This window comes from Diadema antillarum, unplaced genomic scaffold (assembly GCF_040938485.1).
Source record: "Diadema antillarum isolate AM-2024a unplaced genomic scaffold, OU_Dant_1.0 scf00000203, whole genome shotgun sequence".
Taxonomy (NCBI): domain Eukaryota; kingdom Metazoa; phylum Echinodermata; class Echinoidea; order Diadematoida; family Diadematidae; genus Diadema; species Diadema antillarum.
In genome coordinates this window covers 306074-332692 of record NW_027271092.1, presented here as the reverse complement: position 1 = coordinate 332692, position 26619 = coordinate 306074, and the positions used below count along the sequence as shown (strand labels likewise).

The window sequence follows — 26619 nt, the reverse complement described above, 5'->3', positions numbered from 1 at the left end:
AACTTTTATTTGGACTGGATTTCCCCTTTAGATAAAAGCTTATAACTAGTTTCACAATGAAAACACTTATCTCAACTACGCTGCACTCACTGGCACATTTCTAAATACTGTATCAGGCGTGGATAATATTTTGACATGATTTTTCCTTTTCTTCAGAAATTGCATCCACATTGAACTTGTCACCGAAATGACACGATACATGATGCATAATAGAGACAATGGACTTTTAGAGGCCTAAATTACTTTAATATTTGTTCGTTTTTTAACTTGGGAATGCTAACTTGTGGGTTCTTGGCGACTCTGAGGCATAGTGGGTAAAGCTTTCGACTCCCGATCGGAGGACCCGAGTTCGAGTCACGATTCAATCACGATGTACAATTTCTCGATGGTAATGATTATATTAACATCATTTTCATTTTATTTCGAAAATTTTGGAATAATGGACTTGTAGGTCATCGACAATGAAGTTGGCATACATGATGTTGACAAACTTAAAAGTCCACACAGTTTTTTGCAAGTTCTCACGCTAAAACATCTAAATATCCATTATTTGTGGTAATATCTTTAAATGAAATTAAATCTAGCCAGGATATTAGACAAGTAACCATGTTTAACAAAAAACAAAACAAATAAGGCATTATCTTAATTCAGGCATCTTCTGTAGACATTTAACTTAAAGTCAATACTTTTGTTAGATCAGCCATGGTGCCTTATGGATGTCCAGAAGCTGACGCTGATTCACCGGGTGCACTTCTCGAGTTCGACACCCACGAATCATACAACCCATGAGTCATAGAGAACGCGATTTATACAGCCTGTGAGTCCTACAGCCCATGAGTTCGACACCCTTGAGTCTTACACCAGGCAAGCCAGGCCCACGAGTTTGACACGTAATAAACAAGACCCACGAGAAAAACACATTTACGGCCCTGCGATGTGAATATCGAACTCGTGGACCAATTTTAACTTGTGAGTTTTTTTTTTTTTTTTTTTTTTTTTTTTGGGGGGGGGGTTGTTGCGTAGAAAAATGTCAAACTCGTGGACCTTGTTTGCCTAGTGTCAAACTTGCGGGCCTTATTTGTATACTTTCGGACTCATGGGCCTTATTTGCCTGCTGTCGAAGTCATGGGCTGTACGACTCGTTTGCCGTATAATTCGTGGATGTCGAACTCGTGGGATGACAACGAATCACTTTGCCATCCTTTCAAAGTCTGAAATTCTTTTGAGCTCTGAATCGAATTCCAATCATTGTCATTTTATGAGTGCATAGGTTTAATGAATTCATTTTTGCTCCTGTCACTGCTTCTAGGCTATGCCAGTATCGGGTTTTGATACATCACCCATGGTGCCTTTCAGAACGTCCACAAGCTGATGCGGCATCACCTCCCCTGAGGTGAAGTCAACAGATGTGGCATTAGATCTTCATCCTTCGTCTATCCATGATCTTCATTTTGGTCCGTTGCTAGCTGCCATATTCTTAGTTTGATAATTGCTACGGAGGACATGCTGTTCAGAGACGTCTCTGATAAGCTAGATCAAAAGTTTTTGCCTTTGTGACATAAATCATTTTACCGCACTTAGACTGTATTGTCAAGAATCGCAGAGCATTCACCTCCAAATTCTTCTGTTACGCATGCAAAGCACAGCAAAATAATTTGAGTTCATCCATCACCTCAGCTGTCCCATTTCATGATTCAGACCTTGTATGTACATAATTTCCAGGACTCCACGCATTTACTGACTGCAATACCACTAGTGCCTTATAGGTAAGGGGAAGGTAAAAACAATGTCGAGGCTGATGAGTCATTTCATGCAGTATTTCCAAAGCTTGGTGAATCTAGAAATGTTAAAGCTGAGGTGATGATGATGAACTGGAACGATTTACCTGTGCCTTGTATGGTAACAGAAGAAGGTGAATGCCCTCCAAACTCTTTACAGTCCAAGTGCGGTGAAATGGCTAATGTCACAAAGGCAAAAAACTTTGATCTGGCTATGATACCGCCCTGCTGAAAGGTATTAGAGCAGCATATCCTATGCAATTATTAAACAAGAATATGAAAGCTAGCAACAAACCCAAACGAAAGACATGGATGAACAAAGGATGAAGATCTAATGCGACCTCTGTGGACCTCAAGGGAGGTGCTGCCGCGTCAGCTTGGGGACATGCATCCTGGAAGTCACTGTGGTTGATGAATCGGAGCCGATATTGGTATGGCAACAGTGACATGAGTAAAAATGGATTAATTCAACATATACCGCACTCAAAAAAATGACCATTATGGACATTTGAATTTGACTTGGTTCAGAACTCATGCGCAAATGAATATCAGACACTGACAGGATGGGGAGATGATTCCGCATCAGCTTGGGGACATCTTGTTAGGCACCATGACCTACGAATCGGAGCCCGATACTGATAGTGACAGTGAAAGTACAAATGTAGTGAAAATGAATTCATTCAACCAATAGAATCACAGAGTTACAATGATAATGACATCAGAATTTCATTGTAACAGTGTTCATGGGCAAACGAGTGTCAGACTTTGAAAGGATAACTTAAAGCTGGTAGACAGGGCAGAGCCAGGCAAAAACTTTCTTTTTTTCCAGTCAAGGTTTTCTCACTTGATTCTGGTACTTTAGACCATACTTAACAAAATAAGCTTCAGCGCCATCTTGAAATATGTCCCAAATCCAAGATGGCCGCCAAATATCCAAAATGGCTGCCAGAGGACCTAAAAAGTGCCTTCTGTGGTAAAGATCTGTCTGGGGATGTTTTTTTTTTTTTTTTACTCTATTTGATGATAAATGGTAAGAGAAATAAGATTCAGTGGATTAAAATTAGAATCAGTTTCTTTTTTACTGCGAAAATCCAACATGGCCGCCAGACGCAGCTCCTGAAATTAATGAATGTCATAATAACCGGAGGGCCAAACCCTGAAAACTTGCTTACTTAACAAGCGAGTTCCACTCTCTCTACAAACTAAGTAGACCATGCTTATTTTCAAATTTCTAGTGTAACAAACAACATTCCACTGGTCTACCTCAAAAAATTTGCTTTGAAAGCCTCCAAATCCAAAATGGCGTCCAAGATGGCCGCCATATTTACTGAATTTGCTATTTGAAAGATAGAATTTGATAGAAACATCAGATTTCAACAAATGTGATGTCATATGAAAGAGAATAAAACTTTCTACAAGTTGATGCCATTTTTGTGGGCGATAGTGATAACTGAATTGAGATATAAAGGAAAAACACTCATTTTTGGATATTTTTCTGAAAAAAAAAGGAAAATCACGAAAATGCTTGATTCAGCATAAATCAGAAAAAGACTGAAGGATTATCTTGAAACTTTTTAAGAATTTTGCTGAACATACAATTAATATTTGGAGAAAATTAGGGGTCAGTACCATATGCGGTTCAGGAGTTATAATGTCTCAAACTCACTATGTAAACATTTCCACTTTAGCTGTGACAAGACCTTGTTGGTCGTAAAGAGAGTCTGCACGCGCCAAGACTACTACGCGCACCACTGGCACTGACGCTTGCAGCAGTGCCAGTGGTGCGTGTAGTAGTCTTGGTGCGCGCAGAATTTTTTGACAAACAAGAGTTTGTGCCCGCAAACTAACTTTTCATACCAAGTGGTAGCTCAGGTGACGCTGATCGTTATTATTTCAAAGTAGATTGTTCTGATATTTTTTTTTTTATGCCTCCGCCAACGCAGTGGCCGGAGGCATTATGTTTTCGGGTCGTCCGTCCGTCCGTCCGTATACGTACGTCCGGACGTCCGTCCCGTTTTGATTTTGTCGATATCTCAAGAACCGTGTGGTGGTTTTACATCAAACTTGGTATGAGGGTATATCCTGGGGGATAATACTTTGTTTGGATTTTAGGGTCATGGGGTCAGAGGTCAAAGGTCACAGGTTATTTTGTGAAAAAAAGGTTGAAATTTCATGTTTTTCTCCATATCTCGCAAATGGTTAAAGGTATCTTCAAGGAACTTAGTATATATGCTTGTACCGATGGGCAGCGATTATCTAAGAAAGTTGGGGGTCATGGGTCAAAGGTCATGGGTCAAAGGTCAAGGTCAACTCCTCAAAATATCACTACTTATATTTATGCAATGCCTGAAGGTTTGTTTTTTTTAACTTGATGTATGCATGTATTGCCAAATATATATTCTGTGGGAAGTTTTTTGTCAAAAAGTCAAAAGTCAAAGGGTGAAAGGTCAAGTGAAAGTGCTTAATTACACTTTTTCCTCCATATCTCGAAAGTAACTCAAGGTATCATCATGAAACTTACATATTTATGCATGTTCTACCTGACAGTGATTCTTTTTGGAACTGTGAGGTCAAAGGTCAAAGGCCAGGTTTAGATAATGCTATTTTACCATTTGATACTGAAATTATACTTTTTCTCAATACCTTAAAAATTTATTACTCAATGCATAAACTTATAAAAGGGTCAAAAGTCAAGTAACAATCATCAGTTCCCCAAATACCTGCACTCTGACGTTTCAATCATTCATCCAATTGAACCTAGTTCTAGGAAAGTGAACATTCAGCACATTTGTGGCAAACCTGTCATTTTAATATTTTGCCAATTGTGTGAAACTGTCATCACACATTGTCAAGACATTGTACTATAGACCTATTAGGAGAACCATGCATTATGGCGGAGGCATACCAGTCGCCGTAGCGACATTTCTAGTTTTTTATACTAAGCTGTCAACAGTTATCAATGTTATGGTTTCTTGAAAAGAAATGGTGATATCTCCGTATGTTTTAGGCTTCATTATATATATATATATATATATATATATATATATATATATATATATATTAAATGGTAGAATGTTTTGTGATACAACTAACCTGCACATATAAATCGAATGTGATATCTCTTCCAATGGTAAACGATACCTTTAGTGTGTTGCGTCAGAGTCAAATCTTGATTAATAATTTGATATATTTTTAGAATTTCTTGTATTGCTGTCTATCATATATATTGTCCTCGTTTAAACTATATTGAGGGTTTATTTATTTATTTTTTTTTCGGGGGGGGGGGGGGGGGGGGTGGAGCTCATTTTAGTGTTTGGGTAAGGCCCGATCTTTGATTTAAAAAAGAAATGCTTCTGTATCAAAGATATGCTTTTGTACTTGTATGTTACTCTGCTGTTGTAGAAACGTGAATGATGATGGCATATGTGTAATAATATCTGATCCGTACATGTCATTGAAAGCCCTTCTGATCCGAGCACCCCCCCCCCCCCCCCGCCGAAAAATCCGACATGGCGGCAATTTCTCAAAGTTGCTTTTAAATGTGTTGTGCGAAATTACTTTTCAGTATATTGTTCAACTAACACTGTCCAAAATGATTATTCATGCTGTATATTCACATTTCTGAGGGGCCCACATTCTACAAGACTTGTCTTTTTAGTGGGACCCTCCATTTTCGAATTATCCACAATGTTTACTTACTTCAAATCACTCGAGTTTTATGATAATCTGTAATGATTATAAGGTGCTACAATTATTGTATTCTTTTCATCCTACATAGTTTTGAGCACCTGATTTTCTGTTTCCAAAAAAAGAAGAAGTGATGTTTATATGTTCTTGTCGAAAAATGAAATAAAACATTGAATTGAATTGAATTGAATTGAATTTACAAATAAGCATGCTGAAAGTGTATTCGCTGTGAATAGATTTTTCTTACATCGTTTTAGGCTGATTTCATGTGGGTTATAGTGTCAAAATTGAATTGAACTAATGCTATTGGTATAGATGCTTTCACATTTTAGATATCAGGATCACTCGAGAGTGGAAATGTTCTTTTTCATTCCTTTTAGGGTGATCTCAGGGATCACCAAAGAGTGACGAGTGATCCCTAAGGTCACTCTAAAATGAGTGAAAATGAAAATTTTCACTCCAAATTCACTCCGATTTTACTTTAAATTTACTGATTTCCGTTATTTACTCCTTCAAAAATGAAACTTCCACTCGATTTTTTTTTCTTTTTCGGAGTAGAATATCACTGGTTTTAAAAATATCTCCATAAAAGCCCATGACGGTTTGAAATAGCACTGCAATGTTTAAAATATATAAAAACTATAAATAGATAGCACAACAGACAAAATTGTACCAAAATTAAAATAATACATTTAATTTGGCGCAATAAACTATGTCAGCTTTGATGGCCTGCAATTTTGAAGTTTATGAATGATTGATCCAAATTTTGTTTTAAACTTTCTATAGCATGGTTGTTTCAAGCTTCTACCTCTATTTGAAAGACATTTTTTGCTTCATCTCATCTGCTCCAGAACAATCTACTTTGAAATGATAGCGATCGGCGTCACCTGAGCCACCACTTGGTATGAAAAGTTAGTTTGCAGGTACAAACTCTTGTTTGTCAATGCGCGCACCAAGACTACTACACGCACCACTGGCATTGCTACAAGCGTCAGTGCCAGTGGTGCGTGTAGTAGTCTTGGCGCGTGCAGACTCTCTTTACGACCAACAAGGTCTTGTCACAGCTAAAGTGGAAATGTTTACATAGTGAGTTTTCAAGTTTGAGACATTATAACTCCTGAACCGCATATGGTACTGACCCCTAATTTTCTCCAAATATAATTATATGTTAAACAAAATTCTAAAAAGCGTTTCAAGATAATCCTTCAGTCTTTTTCTGATTTATGCTGAATCGAGCATTTTCATGATTTTCCTTTTTTTCAGAAAAATATCAAAAAATGAGTATTTTTCCTTAAAATCTCAATCCAGTTATCACAATCTCCCACAAAAATGGTATCAACTTGTAAGAAATTTTATTCTCTTTCATATGACATCACATTTGTTGAAATCTGATGTTTCTATCAAATTCTATCTTTCAAATAGCAAATTCAGTAAATATGGCGGCCATCTTGGACGCCATTTTGGATTTGGAGGCTTTCGCAACAAATTTTTTGAGGTAGACCAGTGGAATGTTGTTTGTTACAATAGAAATTTGAAAATAAGCATGGTCTACTTAGTTTGTAGAGAGAGTGGAACTCACTCGTTAAGTAAGCGAGTTTTAAGGGTTTGGCCCTCCGGTTATTATGACATTTATTAATTTAGGGAGCTGCGTCTGGCGCCCATGTTGGATTTTCGCAATAAAAAAGAAACTGATTCTAATTTTAATCCACTGAATCTTATTTCTCTTACCATTTATCATCAAATAGAGTAAAAAAAACTCATCCCCAGACAAATCTTAACCACAGAAGGCACTTTTTAGGTCCTCTGGCGGCCATTTTGGATTTTAGGCGGCCATCTTGGATTTGGGACAGATTTCAAGATGGCGCAGAAGCTTATTTTGTTAAGTATGGTCTAAAGTACCAGAATCAAGTGAGAAAACCTTGACTGGAAAAAAGGCAGTTTTTGCCTGGCTCTGCCCTGTCTATGGTAAATGACTTCATCAATTTCAACATATCGGAATTAAACCAGTGGCAATTATTTGAAGCATTTCGATGTTGGACCATCAATAATTTCTTCGGAAGTAAATCATGCTGGAAAAAATACATAATAATTAGCAAATAATTTTTTATGAAACATCATATAACCAATTCTACTGTGAGCTATGTTACATTTACAAAGCTTCTTTATACTTTCAGATGGAATACAACAATTTTAAAAAGAGGTATCACAAATATAATTGGTTAATGTTGACTAAGTATGAATGCTAATGATATTTTCAAAGCATAAGTTACGAAGCCTGACTAAACAAAAAAATACTCTTGAAAAAAAGGCTATTGGAATTTGAGTATTTAACAGCAACCAACTTTTAGTAAAGAATGAATGTATATTATATGCCTCATATGATCTATGAAATCAAACTCTTATTACTGAACTATTATTGTCTAATAACCATTTCAGATAATGTCCCATGACTTGGGGAATTGCTTATAATAAACATGCCTTTATAGTCACACTAAATGATTTGTTGTGGTAAATTATGATAGAATTATGTTGTCATTATGATCAATAGAAATGGTGACAAGAGAACTGTATAGTTGCCTTCATAAAATTTCTCATTTTAAGCCAAATTTTTCTTAGTTATTTTCTTTTATATTTTCTTTAATGCAAATTATAATACTTGAAGTTTCTGATCTTTGACGAAAAACTGATTGCTAGGCAGCAGAAAAGAACTTGCGGCGGCTTGTTTCACACACCTTGCATGCACACTAAAAATCTTAAAAGAGGGTTATAAAATAAAACATACTAAATTCTCTTTGAAGAATTCGAGTTTGTTGAGAAGGCAAAATGCAGATGTAATCAAAATCTTCTTTTCCTCATAGCTAATGGTGTTAATCTTTAAGGGTCGTCTTAAAGTAATTGCTAAATTCAGTTGAATTTGGTATTTAGACGAAACTCCAATGTGAATTTTGTCATCGGCGCCGCGGCTGTCTTTGCCGTCATCACTGAAGTCAAATGTATTTCAGCAGGTGTTTGATGATTTAAACAAAATGATTAAAGTTCCGATTCTACTTGAAATATACGAGTTAATATATCAATTTACTAGTCACCAAAAGGGACATTTTGTTGGTTCTTATTTCGCACCCCTCCTGCCCTCTTGAACATCTATACAGAAGAGGCCAGGATTAGAATAATGGCTCATTTGTTCTTTTTTAATGAAAGATGGCTGTTTATTTTAAGGAAAAGTTCAACTTGACAGACATGTGACATGTGGATTGAGTGAATACACAAATATTAGCAGAACACATCAGTGAGAGTTTGAAGAAAATCAGACAATCCGTTCAAAAGTTATAATTTTTTAAAGTTTCTGCTCGCTCACTGCTGGATGAGAAGACTAATACAGCTTGTGATGTCACTGTCATGTGTAGAACGATATAAAGAAAATGAAAATAAAATTCAACATATTCTAACTTTTCTTACAAAATAAAGAACACTTGACTTGTCTCTGTCAGAAGGCAGGAAGAATGATATCCTTAATATAAGTCACTGACATGTCGAAAAAATATGCATTTTTTTCAAAAAAATAAGATTTTGTAGAATTCTCTTTATATTTTCCTTACATTGTATATATTGTTCTACGCATGTGACATCACACACTGTAGTAGTCTTCTCATCCAGCAGTGACAGTGCAGATACTTTATCAATTCTAAATTTTTGAATGGATTGTCCGCTTTCCCCAAACTTTTACTGATGTGGAATTCTACTAATATTGCCATATTTACTTCACCGATATGTACACGAAGCTGGACTTATCCTTTAACATCGAGACTAAATTCCAATTAATATAGTGAATTAACCACAAAGCAATGAATAATGTTTATCTAAATTAGCATAAGAGTTTGTGCTGACTAGGTTTGACGACCTCACTAATGCCCATTTCGTTGTTGATGACCTGCAAGTCTCTATTGCCAAATTTTCGAAAGAAAACACTAAAAAAAATCAAAATAGTTTAGGTCATACTGTGTAGTAATCAAATGAATATAAATTCAGTGAAATCAACGGAATACACAAACAAAATTATTACCAACGAGAAAATGTACATATTTGACTGACCCAATCACAAAAATTAAAAGATACTAAAACATCTAAAATATTCTCTGCTATGTCGTAATTCTAGTCTTTGACGTCGTCTTCATCTTCAATATCGTGACCAACGTCATCATCAAAAAGAACCATGGTCACCTTTGATTTCTCATTTTAAGGCAAATTTTATTTAATCAGGTGATTGCTGATCGCAAAAATTGATTAAAGTTGAGAATTTACATGACTAAAAGATTCGTTTTAACTCATTTTTGATACTGGACATGAAAAAAAGGCATTTGGAGGCTGATTTCCAGACACCGCGCATGCGCACTTGAATGTCTACAGAAGAAGATCGGATGACAATTAGGCCCAAATCTTTTGTTTTCGTAAAAAGGAATATACATTTTATATCCACACCAAATTTCACGTCATTTAACAAATTTTTCACAAAAATATACAAACTTAAAGGGTGAAACGTTGAAAAACTAAAAAAAAAAAATTGTAAGATTTTGTTGAATTTTGTCGACATCGTTGCCCATTTCGTTGTCGATGACGACAAACTGAGGGCTCACATTGCCAAACTTTGCTTTGTATCATATTTACCATTTTCTGAGAAATCTAGAAATACCAAAATCTTTGGTTATCATTGAAAAATAAAGGCATAGGGACCACTTTATTAGGATAATACCCAAATGTTATTCCCCCCATATTCGCGAAGAAGTCGTTCCGGAAGTGACGTCACAAAACGTCACGGGGCGTGTCTTGGGACCCAACTTTTTTTTTGTTAACATCACTTTTCTGACTCTCCAGACCAAGGGCTACATGGAAACAACAATAAATGTTAGGTGCAGAGGGGGTGCACGTTGACCCCTACTAGCCCATGGCCAAATAAACGTGAGGGACAATGCTGCCACTGACACGTGTGTGTGTGTGTGTGTGTGTGCGTGTGTGTGTACGCATCATACACAAACATTGTCACCGCGAGATGCGGTGATTGGAGGAGAGAGGCCAGAAGACGCGGGCGCGTGTGTGTGTGCGTGTGTGTGTACGCCAGTGCCGTGTATAAAGAGAGTCTGGCCAACTGCTAATTTGGACGCCATGTCGTTACCGCGCGTATTACGCGTTACAGGGTTAGCGTGTACGCTCAGACGTAACAAAATAACCAAGCCAAATAAGGGGTAGTTAACAATGGGCACTGCGTATGAGCGCAATTCAGTAACGACATGGCACCTGTAGATCACGGGACCGGCTTTTGACCAATCACAGGCTTCAAAACACATAAGCCAAAAACCGAGTTGGCCAGACTCTCTTAATATACGGCACTGGTGTACGCATCATACACAAATATTGTCACCGCGAGCTGCGGTGATTGGAGGAGAGAGGCAAGAAGACGCGTGGCTCTTTTGACCTCTCTTCATGCGCATGCGCACTGAGAGTGTGCGTCCATTCGGAAGCTCTCGTGGCTCGCTCGGACAACTATTTTGGGTTAGGAGATTAGCACAGAGAGCTCTCTTGTAGCCTAGTGTTTTGTTCGCTGACCCATTGAGCCAGCGCTATTCTCATTCGGGGTCACTACATTTGATAAAGAATGGGGGAGGCAGTGTTTCGTTCGTCCCCGTGCCGCACAAACCACTCGCCACGAGTACCGTTAACATGCAAATGAGGGTGTCTTGAACTCTTTAAGTTAATGTGGAAAGATCTGTTTCACTCTTTTACTGAATTTTTTCATTTTTTCACAAACACACACCCATGCAAACACAATTAAAGATCCTGATCATTTCAGGAGGTGGGGGGGGGGGGGCAACTGATGGGGAAACACCCTGACAACTCTTCTTTTCCATCTCTCATATCTTCCTTATGCCATTATCAGGACACCCTATACTATTTATTGGTCTATAGGTGGCGCTGTTCATCCTGTCGTTCTCGTGGGCCTTCTTTGCTTAGTGTCGGTCTCGTGAACCTCTTTTGCACAATATCGGTCTCGTGAGCCTTGTATGCGTAGCGTCGGTCTCGTGGGCCTTTTAAGTGTAGTGTCGTCTCGTAGGCTTTGTTTGCTTAGTGTCGGTCTCATGAGCCTTTTGTGCGTAGTGTCGGTCTCGTGAGCCGTATAACTCCTGGGCTTATTTTACTTGATGTCGAACTCGTGGGCTGTATAATTAGTGGGATAACTTGTGAGCGGATGCACGTCACGAGACCGACACCCACGAGTTATTACTATTATTATCATTATTATCATCATTATCATCATTATTTATTCGGCATTTGTAAAACAATACAAGTGATAACAGAGAAACAAAATAAACAAACAAAACACAAGACAACAAAATGTCAGGCTTTCCCTGTTGAGCTTCCCTAAGGAGCCGGGTTGGAAAAAAGCAATCAAAATCACTATGACCCTTGGACCTCTCCAACCAACTTAAGGAAGCACATCAGGGAGTAGTTGAACATACAGCATACAGGTTAGTCATACAGCCCAGAAGTCATACAGCTCACAAGTCATACAGCCCAGGAGTTATACAGCTCACGAGTCATACAGCCTATGAGTTTGACACTAAGTTAACAAGGCCCACGAGACCGACACATTAAGCGCCGTGTTGTATCTGTCGAACTCATGGGCTATTGTTACTTAGTGTCGGTCTCATGGGCTTTATTTGCCTAGTGTCGAACTCATGGGCTGTATGACTCGTGAGCTGTATGACTCATGGACCTGTTTTCAATGTCGAACACGTGGGCTGTACGACTTGTACGACTCGTGGGATGACCCCGTGACGTGCACCCCTTCAGGTCATGTTTATGCCCATGGCTTTTTGGTATAGTTCTGAATCGTGTGTGCATTATGTTTATCGTCACAAACTGTTCTACTTCACTTTGGTGACCGTCCTGATAAGCCACTTGGGAATTTCTTACACGTTGACAGAATATCTGAACTAATTTCTTCTGGGCTGCATCCCTGTAAAAATAGTAATAACTCTACTTCCAACTCGAAACCTAAATTTTCAACAAGAGCCCTCAGTAATTGTCTACTATCTGTTGATTTTGCAAAGTACTGAGTCGTGCGTTGATAGCTATACTTGCTATTACTTGCCTCTAAGGCAGACTTTATCTTATGCAATATTTATGTGGAGGAAGAGTATACGTATTTGTTCCCCTTTAGGTGGCGGTAAACCGTGGCTTTCGGTATTTAGGCACGACTGTCGTGTTTTATATGATTTGCACACGATATTTTGTCTACACTTTGAATACCCAGTAGCGTGAGGATTTATGGACGGCCCAAATGATTCGCTGCCCACAAACCGGGGTACATTGGTAGCGCGCACTAATCTACAACACTCAAACCCAATTACATTCTGTGGCTGTGTGTGTATCATACACACATATCAGTGATAAAGCTAAGTACAGTTCTTTTCAGGGATTTTTTGATATATCCGAGATGGGTTATCGTTTCCACTTCATGGTATCCCCACGATATTGGTTCTTTAAGTTACCTCAAGCGTCTTTACCAATCCTATGAATGTAGAATGTTTCCTGATATCAAGATTACTTTTTAGGGGACGTTTATTTTTGAGTACGTAACTGGTTATTACGTTTTGAATTAAAATTGATTTAAATGGAAAAGATGCTAGAAAAATGTTAAAGGAATGGTATAGTTTTGGTTGCGATGGGGATTCAGATTTTTTATTTCTTTTTTTATAAAAGTAAAATAATATAATAATGATGAAATAAAAATGAATAACATATTGAGAGTTTACATTATTCTAAGTGGAATTGAAAGTCTCCAAGACGAAAATCGGTTTTAGAATGACAAAAATATCCAAAGCAAAGAAATCCTAAGAAAAGAAAATGGTCTCACTTTTTATGAGGACTACTTTGTTAGATTTTGTTTTAGGATATCTTCGCAATTATTACAAAATAGATTTTCATCAAGTAAAACTTTCAGTGGTTCCTCTTGGGATTTTATTCTCTCTTATATTTCGTTTAAGTGGTTCTAAATATCTGAAAAAAAAAGCTGACAGCCTAAATCATTCTCCATGTCAACCTAAAGTATATCATCCCTTCATTGTTCAGAAGGGTCTATAGGAGATCCAATTTTCCAGACATTAATGAAACACCAGCTGACATTCATATTTGAAATGATAGAATAGCATAGCCAGTGAACATTTTCTTTGTCCGCGCAGTTGATGGCGTGAGTGGGAGTAAAATCTTTCTTTTTGTAGAACAGTGTCTTTGGCAATCAACAGCTGTTGCCATGGATACGCCGAACTTATACAGATCTGTGTCAAACAATTGCATGACAAGAAGCTATAAATGAGTTTTATACCAAACAGCGCCCTGTTATGTAAAATGTGATTAAAAAAACCCCTCAGTAAACAGTTCTAATGACATGGTCTCCACCCATTCCTCCCCCCCCCCCCCCACCCCACGGCCGCATACGTAACCGAGCTTTTTGTCCTTCTTTTTATAGGGCTGAATGAATACAGGAATATGTCATTTCCCTAGGAGTAGAAGCGATGCGAGGTTGTTTATGCTCCTTATTGTCAACAAACGACGCACATCATTTACAAAACGCGATGTCCAGATTCCCGATATTTCTGAGAGTTTTTGCCTTCTTGGGTAAGTATCGTAAGAATAATTCCAGAATGTATTATGTTTGCGATTTTTAGTGAAATGCGTTAATGTTGTTTATTTTTATGGTATGATATTTATGATTCAAATCATCATAGACATCTCTTTTTGTTTAGCAAATGCTAGGAAATATCAATTACAATGTATATAGTATGTGATTGTCTCAATGCATGTTTTTTTTTTCATCTGGTGACAATCACTGCAGTTATCCTCAAAAATATTTGATTATATACTTTCATACTTTCGAACTTATCTGCTGATTTGGGCATGTTTAGGGTTTGTTTGTTTGTTCCTGTTTGTTATTAAGTACGTTTCAAGTGACTATACAGCTGGCTATCATTACTTTTACTTACATAGTTGTAGCGGCAGTATTGATTTATTCAAGAAATATTTGGAACAATTTAGGCTGTTACGCCGCTTTAAGGTGCAGATCGTTACCTTGGATACACCGTCAAGTGCGCATTCCTTCGGTTGCTTGCGCACTGATTTTGCTTTACGTACTAGTATGCTGCATGCGTACTGACATGATAGCTAGCCACGCAAAAGACATGGGCCAAGATGCAAGACACGATCAAAAAAGAATGAGTTTGGATCTGTGATTGATTTACTTTAGGAACCTAAACAGTTTGGTAAGAGAAATTATGATGGAAAATAGACGAATATTTGATTGCTGTAGCTTTGTTTAATCCTTTATGTAGTGATATGTGTTGTGTTGTTAGCTTGTAATTGAGTTCAGAATTTAGGTTGACATAACGATTCGATACGGCGTTCGTATAGAAAGTGATTACACGTAGAACAGTACGGTACGCTGTAGGTATTGATTATCGTACATGATTCCTGCTTAGCAGGCAGGGAAGAGAAATGTTGGAAGTGTGAGTGTATGATTGAAGTTTACAATACTGTGTATGTTTTATTTAGGAATAATGTAAGACTCCATATTCAGAAGAATATTGTGTCATGGTCATATAGGAATGAGAATCAGATTAAGGGATTCAACTTTTGTCACTTTCACAGAGCTGTATACTGTTAGATTTACACAAGTACATGTACGTATACCGTACGGTTCATACAGTCCCATACATTACTGCAGTTACAGGGCTAATTTATCCAATGTTTGTGAAGGGTTACTTCCTTTTTTGGTGTATCATTTGGATGTGGAGGTGTCAAAAGGAAAGACATTCATGGGTTTAAAGGGAAAGATGACTTTGGATTTATTTTATTGTAAGAAAGGCAGGCTGCATTTTATGATAGTGTTGTAGGGATGCAATTGCATCATTTGAATTATGTGAGTGATAGAGATAAAGGTCACTTTATAATGTACACTTTGTTTGAATGATCAAAGTAAACAAAGTATGATAGAGTCAGGTCATTTAGAACATATTATTATCTCATGGTGCAGTGTATTGGACACTGAGAAATGCAGTACATGTACCATACATCAAATATCGAGTCAGAATTTGTCTCTGCAGGACATTCATGTGTTAATGTTTATGACCGAACACTTGCATATTTAGTGCACTGCATGTGGTTGCTGCATATGGTTGCATGCATTTGGGTTAACAGTGTAAAGTTGTTACTGTTGTTTATGTGAGTTGCACAAATCGAAAGGTGTTTCGATTATTACAAGTATTAAGTATATTTGGAAGACACAGAAATAATTACACTTGACAAGCTGTTCAAGGTAGTGATAACTAAGCATTTATTATTTCTTTTCTCTTTTTATAGCGAACCACAAGTTCGGGTTCGACAGCAGTATGCAAGCGCACAAGTACACAAGTTGGTGTGTTCCACAAGTTTTGGTTCAACACAAGTTCGTGTTTGTCACAAGTACACGAGTCCAGCTGGTATTGATGTCTTCAATAAATGAACGAACCTGTGCGTTCCAACTGTGACTGACTGAAGTAAACTTTCACCTTTATGTAGTACGTGTCTACATACAGTTCGCAAACTGGATCCAAAATGGAAGGTCCACTGCATGATAGTCCCAGCCCATCTAGTGACGTTGCTGATGAACAACCGGTCGTCAGTGATCCTCCCCAGGATAGAGCTACCTCAGGATTGGTGGGAAACGCCCAGATTGGTGGTATTCTACCGGAACAAGCTATCCCGAGCGTACCAAGACGTAACCCTGACGATTCGGATGACGACAGGTCAACCACGCTATCATCAGCATCACGACGAAGCAACAGGTCCACATCATCTAGAGATAGCGGAAGGACCGCAGCGGCTTCCCGATTGCGTGAGGCCAGAATCAAGTTGGAGCTAGCGAAAGCAAGAAAGGAACAACTGAAAAGGAAACAAGAACTAACAAGAGAACAGTTGAGATTGAATGAAAAACTTGCAAATCTTGAGTTAGAACATGAAATTGAAAACGCAGAAATTGAAACACGTGTATTAGAATGTGAAGTTCATGATGTTGGTAAGCCACAGTACGAAGTTAATGAAAAGAAGGATGAAGTGAAGTCCTCAGTGTTAAATCCTGATGCTCGAGTGTGGTCAGGAGCAAAGGGTAATGGTGTCACATCTGACCCGGTAGAACGTAATTGTACCACGCCAAGTAGTCCAGTTGAATATGGTGAAGTTCGTATGTCATCTCATGATTTGTCTCATGCACCTAACGTTGCTGTAGATGATTGTGTGAGAACCAGTGATGTGTATAATTCTAACATGAATCCAATATTTCATGCCATTAATGTTGCTTTTAGCTTGCCAAAGCCAGATTTGGTTACCTTTGATGGCAATCCGACTGTGTATCGCAGCTTCATTAACAGCTTTGAGGTTAATGTGGAACAGAAGGTGCTGGATGATAGGACCAGACTCACTTATCTCATCCAGTACTGCTCGGGTAAGGCCCGCAACAGCATCGAGAACTGTGTTCTCATGGAACCACGTGAGGGTTATGCTGAAGCGAAGAGGATTTTGAGAGAGCAGTTTGGACAACCGCACGTGGTAGCGAATGCTCACTTGGATAAGATCCTGAAACGTTCACAAGTCAAGCAGAACGACCATGCAGGACTATGGGACCTTGCGCGAGATATGAAGCGTTGTGGGATGGTTCTAGCCCAGATGGGGTATCTTGCTGATGCAAACGGCTCTGAGACACTACTCAAGATTCAACGTCTGTTACCCGTTCACCTTCAAGCAGAATGGGCGAGGAGAGCCCATGCCATGATGGTGAGATGTGTTGTGCCCAACTTCGACTTGATGACAACGTTTGTAGAAGAATCCGCCCAGTTGGCCAGCAACATCTTTGGACGAAACATCGGGAAAGCGATTCCAAAGAATGACAAGTCGAAGAAAGAAACACGACCCAGAGGGACAGCGTTTGCAACTCAGAGGGTCGATGAAAACACACCACGTCCCGTCCAAGGCAGTCGAGATCGTCCTGAAAGGAAATGTCCTTGCTGTCAAGGAAAGCACAATCTCACGTCCTGTGAATCCTTCAAGAAGAAAGGGGTAGACGACAGACGAGACGTAGCTAGGAAAGCGAGACTGTGCTTCAATTGCCTACGACCATTTCACTTGGCTGTAGGCTGTCTTTCCAAAGCTCGCTGTGAAGTAACCGACTGTGGTAAGAAGCATCATGCTCTTCTGCACACAACATACAATCCTAGTCGGAACTCTCCTCGGCAAGAGAACCGAGAGGACAGTACAAGACAAGAAAACCAACAAGGGGTAAAGCAAGATAACCCAAGCTCTTCAAGGGGTAGTCAAGGAGATGAAAGGTTGGGTCGGTCATTCACCGCTCATTCCTCAAGAGGCAAGATCTGTCTGAGAGTCGTACCCGTAAAGGTTGGAGGAAATGGGAGACAAACTACAACCTGGGCCTTGTTAGATGAAGGCAGCGACGTTTCGCTGTGCACGAAGGGTCTTGTCGACAAGCTAGGTCTCACTGGGACGGAAAGAAGCTTCAAGCTGTCTACGGTGGACCAGACAGGAGCAAGCAAACGTGGCCTTGAAGTTTCCATGTCAGTCCAAGGAGTTATGGGCCAGGAAACCTTGACACTGGACAATGTTTGGACTGTAGACAGTCTTCCAGTCGCCGACGAATGTTTCCCCCACTCAGCAGATGTAAAGGAATGGTCACACCTAAATGACATCACCCTTCCTTCCGTGGACCAAGGAGACGTGGAGCTACTAGTGGGAGCAGACACCCCAGAAGCGTTCTGGAATTCGGAACAGAGAGTCGGCAATCCGAAAGAACCCTATGCAGTTCGAACTCCACTAGGATGGACGCTTATGGGTCCCGTGTCCGGGAAGCGACAATCCACGACAAGTTTCCATGCGAATTTTACTCGCCTTGAAGACGACTCCCTCGAACAACAGTTGAAGCAGTTCTGGAGGGTGGACTTTGGCGGGTATCTCAATCAGGACAATGTTGGAGATTCGGTTGAAGATCTTCGAGCACTGAAGGTGATGAAGGAATCTGCAGTGATGGTCGATGGTCACTATCAAGTCGCTCTACCGTGGCGCAGTTATCCACCTGTCCTGCCAAACAATCGTCGTTTGGCCGAGGCGCGACTTGGGTATTTGAAGAAGAGGTTGGAAAGGAACGAAGCCCTACGTGACAAGTACGTAGAGACAGTCAGCGACTACATAGCCAAAGGGTATGCAAAGGAAGTCGAGTGCATACCGTCGGATGTATCAGCTGAGAGCGCCACCCAAGAAGAAGCTTCAAATGAGCCAGTTTGGTATCTCCCACACCACGCTGTAGTTCATCCTCGTAAGAAAGACAAAGTCCGCGTTGTGTTCGATTGTGCGGCGAGATATGGAGGAACTTCACTCAATGAACAATTGCTCCAAGGGCCGGACCTTACCAACAATCTAGTCGGCGTGCTTACGAGGTTTCGTCAGGAACAAGTTGCCATAGTCGCCGATATTCAGTCTATGTTCCACCAAGTGAAGGTTCCGCCCAGGGACAGAAACGCCATGAGATTCCTTTGGTGGAAGGACGGTGACTTGGCTCAGGAACCAGCCGAATACTGCATGACTGTACACCTATTCGGCGCCACGTCTTCACCTAGTTGTGCCAGTTTTGCTCTACGGAAGACTGCTGAGGATAATCGCGGACACTTCAATGAAGAAGTGATCAACACAGTGAAAAGGAACTTCTATGTGGACGATTGTCTTAAGTCTGTTAAGGATCGAGCTGAAGCAGTGACTCAAGTAGAAGACATTCGTGACCTGCTCAGTCGTGGTGGATTTCGGCTCACGAAATGGTTGAGCAATGACCGCGACGTCTTAGGTTCTATACCTGAGGAAGAGAGGGCAGCATCGGTGTCGAGCCTAGATATCGACGAGCTTCCTGCAGAACGCACTCTAGGAATCCTTTGGGACGTTGAAACAGACTGTTTTGGCTTCAAGGTGCATCTCCGTGAGAAGCCTGCAACGCGACGGGGAATTCTGTCGATAGCCAGTTCCCTCTATGACCCCCTTGGGTTCGTTGCTCCCTTCGTGCTGCCAGCCAAGATTCTCCTTCAAAAGTTGTGTAGAGTAGGATTAGGCTGGGACGAGCCTGTTGGAGCCGAGGATGAGAGAGAATGGCGCAGATGGATGGAAGACATTTCCATGTTGACTGACTTGAAGATAGAGAGATGTTTCAAACCGAATGGTTTCGAAGTCGTGTCAGCTGAAGTGCATCACTTCTGTGATGCCTCCGAAGTTGGATATGCGTCCGTTGCATACCTACGCCTGACTGACAGAACAGGACGGATACATTGTGCCTTTGTTATGGGGAAGTCCCGACTTGCTCCAGTGAAAGTAGTATCCATCCCCAGATTGGAGTTAATGGCAGCAGTGTTGGCCGTGTCCATGGATCATTTCATCAAGTCAGAACTTGACATCCAAGTCAAAGACAGCGTCTTTTGGACTGACTCAACATCTGTCCTTCAGTATATCCGCAGTGAAAGCAAGAGATTCAAGACGTTTGTAGCCAATCGTGTGGCAAGGATTCATGATGCCTCAGAGGTGTCTCAGTGGAGATACGTAGACTCAAAGTCTAATCCAAGTGACGGCGGATCACGTGGCCTGAAGGCACAGGAACTACTCCAGAACCAGCGTTGGCTCAAAGGACCAGATTTTCTGTGGAGAGACGATGACTGGCCCATTCAGCCAGAAGTCTTGGAGTTAAGAGGAGACGTTGAAGTGAAGAAAGCAGTACCAGTATATGCGACAGCAATCAGAGCTCAAGTCAGCGACCTCTTGCATAGGTACTCTTCGTGGAATCAGTTGAGGAAATCCACAGCGTGGCTTCTTCGTTTCAAGAAGCTTCTCCAAGTCAAGGCTAAGGGGGAATCCACGGATGATCTGAAGAAGCCCACTCTATCTGCCGACGAATTGAAACAAGCAGAGAAAGCAATCGTGACTCTGGTTCAACGCGATGAATTCAGCGCTATCCTCGAAGGAAAGCAGATGAGCGGTACAGTCATGTCCAAGCTGAACCCAATTTTGGTGGATGGCATCATTCGAGTCGGCGGAAGACTACAGAATGCACCACTGAATGACGAGATGAAACATCCTATCATTTTGCCCTCTGATCACCATGTGACAAAGCTCTTGATCGTTCATCACCATCACCTAGTAGGTCATTCGGGGGCCGGGATGACGTGGACAGCCCTCAGAGAGAAGTATTGGGTGTTGAAAGGAGGGGCAACCGTGCGAAAGGTGATAGGCAAGTGTTTCTCATGCAAGCGAAGAAATGCCAAGAAGATGGAACAATTCATGGCAGATCTTCCGAGTAGCAGGGTGACCCCAGACAAACCACCTTTCTCTTATGTGGGAATTGATTACTTTGGACCAATCATGGTGAAGCAAGGTCGTAGCCGGGTCAAACGTTACGGGTGCCTGTTTACCTGTCTGAACTGCAGAGCGGTCCACCTAGAAGTAGCAAACACTTTGGACACAGACTCCTTCATAAACGCACTGAGAAGGTTCATCAGCAGGCGAGGTAAGCCATCCAAAATCATCAGTGACAATGGGAGCAACTTTAGAGGTGCGGAACGAGAACTTCGTGAGAACTTGGAAAGTTTGAGCCAAACGCGTGTGACTAACTTCCTCGCTGAGCAAGGCATTGACTGGAACTTCAATACTCCCACAGCTAGTCATATGGGCGGAGCCTGGGAACGGATGGTGAGGTCTGTTCGCAAGATACTTACCTGCTTACTTGGACAGCAAATTGTCAATGATGAAGTTCTGTCCACGCTCATGGCTGAAGTAGAGTCAATCTTGAATGCTCGTCCACTCACTCAGTTGAATCTTGACCCAAACGATGACGAACCTTTGACACCAAACCACTTGTTGATCATGCGAAAAGGCTCTAGTCTCCCTCCAGGTGTCTTTGATCAGAAGGACGCATATGGCAGACGCAGATGGAGACAAGTGCAATATCTCGCTTCTGTCTTTTGGAAGAGGTGGCAGAGGGAATATTTACTTCTGCTGCAAGAAAGGCAGAAGTGGAATGCCCCAAGACGGAACCTAGCTGTCAATGATTTGGTCTTGGTAGCGGATGAAACCACACCTCGCGGACAGTGGCCTTTGGGTAAAGTGGTTGAAGTGTACCCGGGAAAGGATGGACATGTTCGACAGGCTCAAGTGAGGGTTGGAACAAGATTCTTCAAGAGGCCAATAGCAAAGCTCTGTCTGCTCGAAGCCGCTGAAACGTAGTGATATAAGTGGATGACTTAATTGCATGCAGTCATCAGACTTGATACTCTAGCTTAAGAGTTGAATCGAATGTTTGATGTTTGTTTATTCAAAGGTTAAGCAATGGCCTTTGAGATGTAAGCGCGAGTAAGCCGATTTGACAGTTATTTTAAACTGTAGTTATTTGCATTAAGTACATGCATTTGTTGTTGAACGGTTTGTATGTGAATAGGAAGAATTTCTGCCGCCTAAAGATTGAGGTTAAATGACCATCCTGTGGGTTGCTCATTGGAGGCCGGTATGTAGCGGCAGTATTGATTTATTCAAGAAATATTTGGAACAATTTAGGCTGTTACGCCGCTTTAAGGTGCAGATCGTTACCTTGGATACACCGTCAAGTGCGCATTCCTTCGGTTGCTTGCGCACTGATTTTGCTTTACGTACTAGTATGCTGCATGCGTACTGACATGATAGCTAGCCACGCAAAAGACATGGGCCAAGATGCAAGACACGATCAAAAAAGAATGAGTTTGGATCTGTGATTGATTTACTTTAGGAACCTAAACAGTTTGGTAAGAGAAATTATGATGGAAAATAGACGAATATTTGATTGCTGTAGCTTTGTTTAATCCTTTATGTAGTGATATGTGTTGTGTTGTTAGCTTGTAATTGAGTTCAGAATTTAGGTTGACATAACGATTCGATACGGCGTTCGTATAGAAAGTGATTACACGTAGAACAGTACGGTACGCTGTAGGTATTGATTATCGTACATGATTCCTGCTTAGCAGGCAGGGAAGAGAAATGTTGGAAGTGTGAGTGTATGATTGAAGTTTACAATACTGTGTATGTTTTATTTAGGAATAATGTAAGACTCCATATTCAGAAGAATATTGTGTCATGGTCATATAGGAATGAGAATCAGATTAAGGGATTCAACTTTTGTCACTTTCACAGAGCTGTATACTGTTAGATTTACACAAGTACATGTACGTATACCGTACGGTTCATACAGTCCCATACATTACTGCAGTTACAGGGCTAATTTATCCAATGTTTGTGAAGGGTTACTTCCTTTTTTGGTGTATCATTTGGATGTGGAGGTGTCAAAAGGAAAGACATTCATGGGTTTAAAGGGAAAGATGACTTTGGATTTATTTTATTGTAAGAAAGGCAGGCTGCATTTTATGATAGTGTTGTAGGGATGCAATTGCATCATTTGAATTATGTGAGTGATAGAGATAAAAGTCACTTTATAATGTACACTTTGTTTGAATGATCAAAGTAAACAAAGTATGATAGAGTCAGGTCATTTAGAACATATTATTATCTCATGGTGCAGTGTATTGGACACTGAGAAATGCAGTACATGTACCATACATCAAATATCGAGTCAGAATTTGTCTCTGCAGGACATTCATGTGTTAATGTTTATGACCGAACACTTGCATATTTAGTGCACTGCATGTGGTTGCTGCATATGGTTGCATGCATTTGGGTTAACAGTGTAAAGTTGTTACTGTTGTTTATGTGAGTTGCACAAATCGAAAGGTGTTTCGATTATTACAAGTATTAAGTATATTTGGAAGACACAGAAATAATTACACTTGACAAGCTGTTCAAGGTAGTGATAACTAAGCATTTATTATTTCTTTTCTCTTTTTATAGCGAACCACAAGTTCGGGTTCGACAGCAGTATGCAAGCGCACAAGTACACAAGTTGGTGTGTTCCACAAGTTTTGGTTCAACACAAGTTCGTGTTTGTCACAAGTACACGAGTCCAGCTGGTATTGATGTCTTCAATAAATGAACGAACCTGTGCGTTCCAACTGTGACTGACTGAAGTAAACTTTCACCTTTATGTAGTACGTGTCTACAATAGTTAAACACACAGTGTCTAGGTTTCAAACACCTTTCCTAATAATTCATAAAGACGAACCTGCTCTTCATCCCTTCTTCTTGGACTTCTCTTAGGCCTTCGGCACAATTTATCACGATATTTTACTTCACAAGTTACCGCATTACAGAATACGTGGGAAGACCATGGAGTGGTTCAAGACTTATTTAGGAAATAAAAACAATTTGTTACAACCAAAGACAATTAAAGGGTGTGTACAGTTCTGCTCGAGGTGAGGATTTAGCTTTTAACATTTTGCGAGATATTCAGAGACCACTCTATGAGATGTCAAAGCGCATGCAATTCTAAGGGGTATCAAAAGTTTATTTGAGGAAAATCGGTTTTGAAGTGGCCGAGATATCCAAAAACAAGGTGAAACAAAGAGATCATAATAAAAGTTGTGGCATGTAGTCTTTTATTATTATCACTTTTTTTGGATATCTCAGCCATTTGAAACCCAACCTTCATCAAATAAACGTTGAATCCTTCTTAAAATTACATGCGCTTTCATATTTCATAAGAGGTTTCTCATTATCTCACTTAGGAATGTAAAAAATATGAATCCCCACCTCAAACAGTACTGTACAGCCCCTTTAATTCGCAGTAAGAGAAGTAAAATGTGGCGTTGCAAAGGGAAGTTTATTAGGGCCACTATCATTTGTGACCCTGCACCTCAAAACAAACAAAAAGTCGCCAGACATGACTTTTTAGTTAAGACCATATTCTGAAAGAGCAGACTTTAAGCTTTAAAATGATGTATAACTCAAATCAAATGGACTCTCCTGACCTATCTAAATGTTGAAAAGAAAGCACAAACTCAGGAAAAGTGTGAACTGAGAAGAGAGGCTCTGAAGTACAGTGTCTATTCAAGCGCTTAATCTTTACCAAACCGTGCTGGCTGTGCGATGAATTGGACAAAAAACAGGAAGTAAACCATCAGAGTAACAACAATGAAGGGATTATTAGATTAAACTGAAATTAAGCATGCCTCATTAACACATTCTGTCCATAATTAATGCCAACTTTCAAAGCAGTAGCACTATCCTTTCAAAAGTTATTAGAATTGAAAATGAAGAATGTGGACAAGGTTTTTCAGAAACGAAAAAGGGATTGTAAAGACACACCTAATCACGCAATTCTACCAAAAATGTTCGAGATAAACTGCTAAAAAAACACACTTTCCTGCTCGTTTTATGATACCTAATTTGAGCATAATGTAAAAGAATACCCGCTCTTTCAGAAAATATGAAAAAGTCAAGTTCAGCTAGGTTGACCCATTTCACTTATTTTCAGTCCTCACGAAAAATCAGTGTGTGCGACTTTATGTTCGTTTTGAGGTGCACGGTCACATTTATTGTTTACATAATGATTTTTGTCAGGCATCTAATGTACTTTCCTTCATTACTTTTGCTGACGTTAAAAATGTATTTTTTGCCCACAATGATGTTAATTTTATTGTACAAGAGATTGACTTTGAGTTACAAAAATGAATAATTTGGTAAGAGCCTATGAATGATCGTTGAATGTCAAAAAAAAAAAAACGAAATACATAATTTTTAGTAATACCGTTAACACTTTGAATACAGCTATAGTTTTGGATGATTTTCGTTTTAATAGAAAGAGTTTCACATTTTACATTTCTTGGAATTATTGTTGATGACAAACTTTCCTGAAAGTTACATATAAATTATATTTTCAACACAATCTCTTGAATATAGGCGTTATAGATAGAATGACATTTTATACCCCTCAAAAATCATTACTTGAGTTATACTCGTCATTGATAATGCCTTATCTTAATCATGGTGTTTTAGTTTGGGGCAACACTCACCAGAACCTATAGGATAGAGTGTTCTTTCTACAAAAAAAAAGCTCTTCTTGTCATCTGTTCAAAATGAAGGAGTTATTTTTATTCAGTTTGGGGCAATTTAAGTATATGTACAACAACAGCTCACTACCGTCTGCTTTCGATTCTATGTTTCCAAAGAAATTAATTATTCCATGAGTATCCCACGCGACGTTCCAATGAATTTCATTTACCTCTTTTACGACCGATTTTTGTTGAGAACAAACTTATTTATGCTGGCCCAACTTATTGGAACTTGTTGAATAATGATATAAAAAAACGTCCCTCTGTATATTCATTTAAGTATATGTACAACAACAGCTCATTACCGTCTGTTTTCGATTCTATGTTTCCAAAGAAATTGATTATTCCATGAGTATCCCACGCGACGTTCCAATGAATTTCATTTACCTCTTTTACGACCGATTTTTGTTGAGAACAAACTTATTTATGCTGGCCCAAATTATTGGAACTTGTTGAATAATGATATAAAAATGTCCCTCTGTATATTCATTTAAAAGGAGATTAAAGACCTTTCTATTGCAATTTTATAATCCCCAAAAATTGAGTTATCCTGTTGGCTTTATATTGTAATTCCTTTTCGAAGAACTTGGATTACACGTAATATGCTGTCATGTATTTTCTCGTCCTTGTTTTCCTCAGACACTTACAGAGTAGATTTGAATTTAATACTTATATTTCTCTCTATTTCTCTATAATTCTGTATCCTTTTTCACGCATCCCATTATTATTTTTTTTTTGTAATTCTGGATCTGTTATGCCTTTCTGTCCGTTGTATTTTCTTCCCGTTATGTTTAGTCTTCCTTGCTTGTAACTCTTTCTCCGCAGTGGGCTTCCAAATTTTTTCCTCTGACTTTTTTCCTTTTTGCATCAGCTATTTTTTTTTCTATTTGACAATCTGTCCCTTGACATTCTGTACATGAGGGGCCCACATTTTACAAACCTTGTCTTTTTAGGGGTGCACGTCACGAGACCGACACCCACGAGTCATACAACCCACAAGTCATACACCTCACAAGTCATACAGCCCACGAGTCATACAGCCCACAAGTCATACAGCCCAAACA

The 26619-nt window shown here is 39.7% G+C and overlaps 1 protein-coding gene across 1 annotated transcript; it reads left to right on the top strand.

The window, feature by feature from the left end:
* Positions 1-16106: 16106 nt before the first annotated feature.
* Positions 16107-21809, top strand: LOC139723931 (uncharacterized). Its single transcript, XM_071635132.1, has one exon. It carries the CDS (start codon positions 16107-16109, stop codon positions 21807-21809), a length of 5703 nt encoding a protein of 1900 aa, XP_071491233.1.
* The last annotated feature ends 4810 nt before the right edge of the window (positions 21810-26619 follow it).

What these genes read in the sequence shown, in the direction of transcription:
- LOC139723931 (XM_071635132.1), top strand. Translation starts at nt 16,107, where the DNA reads ATGGAAGGTCCACTGCATGATAGTCCCAGCCCATCTAGTGACGTTGCT.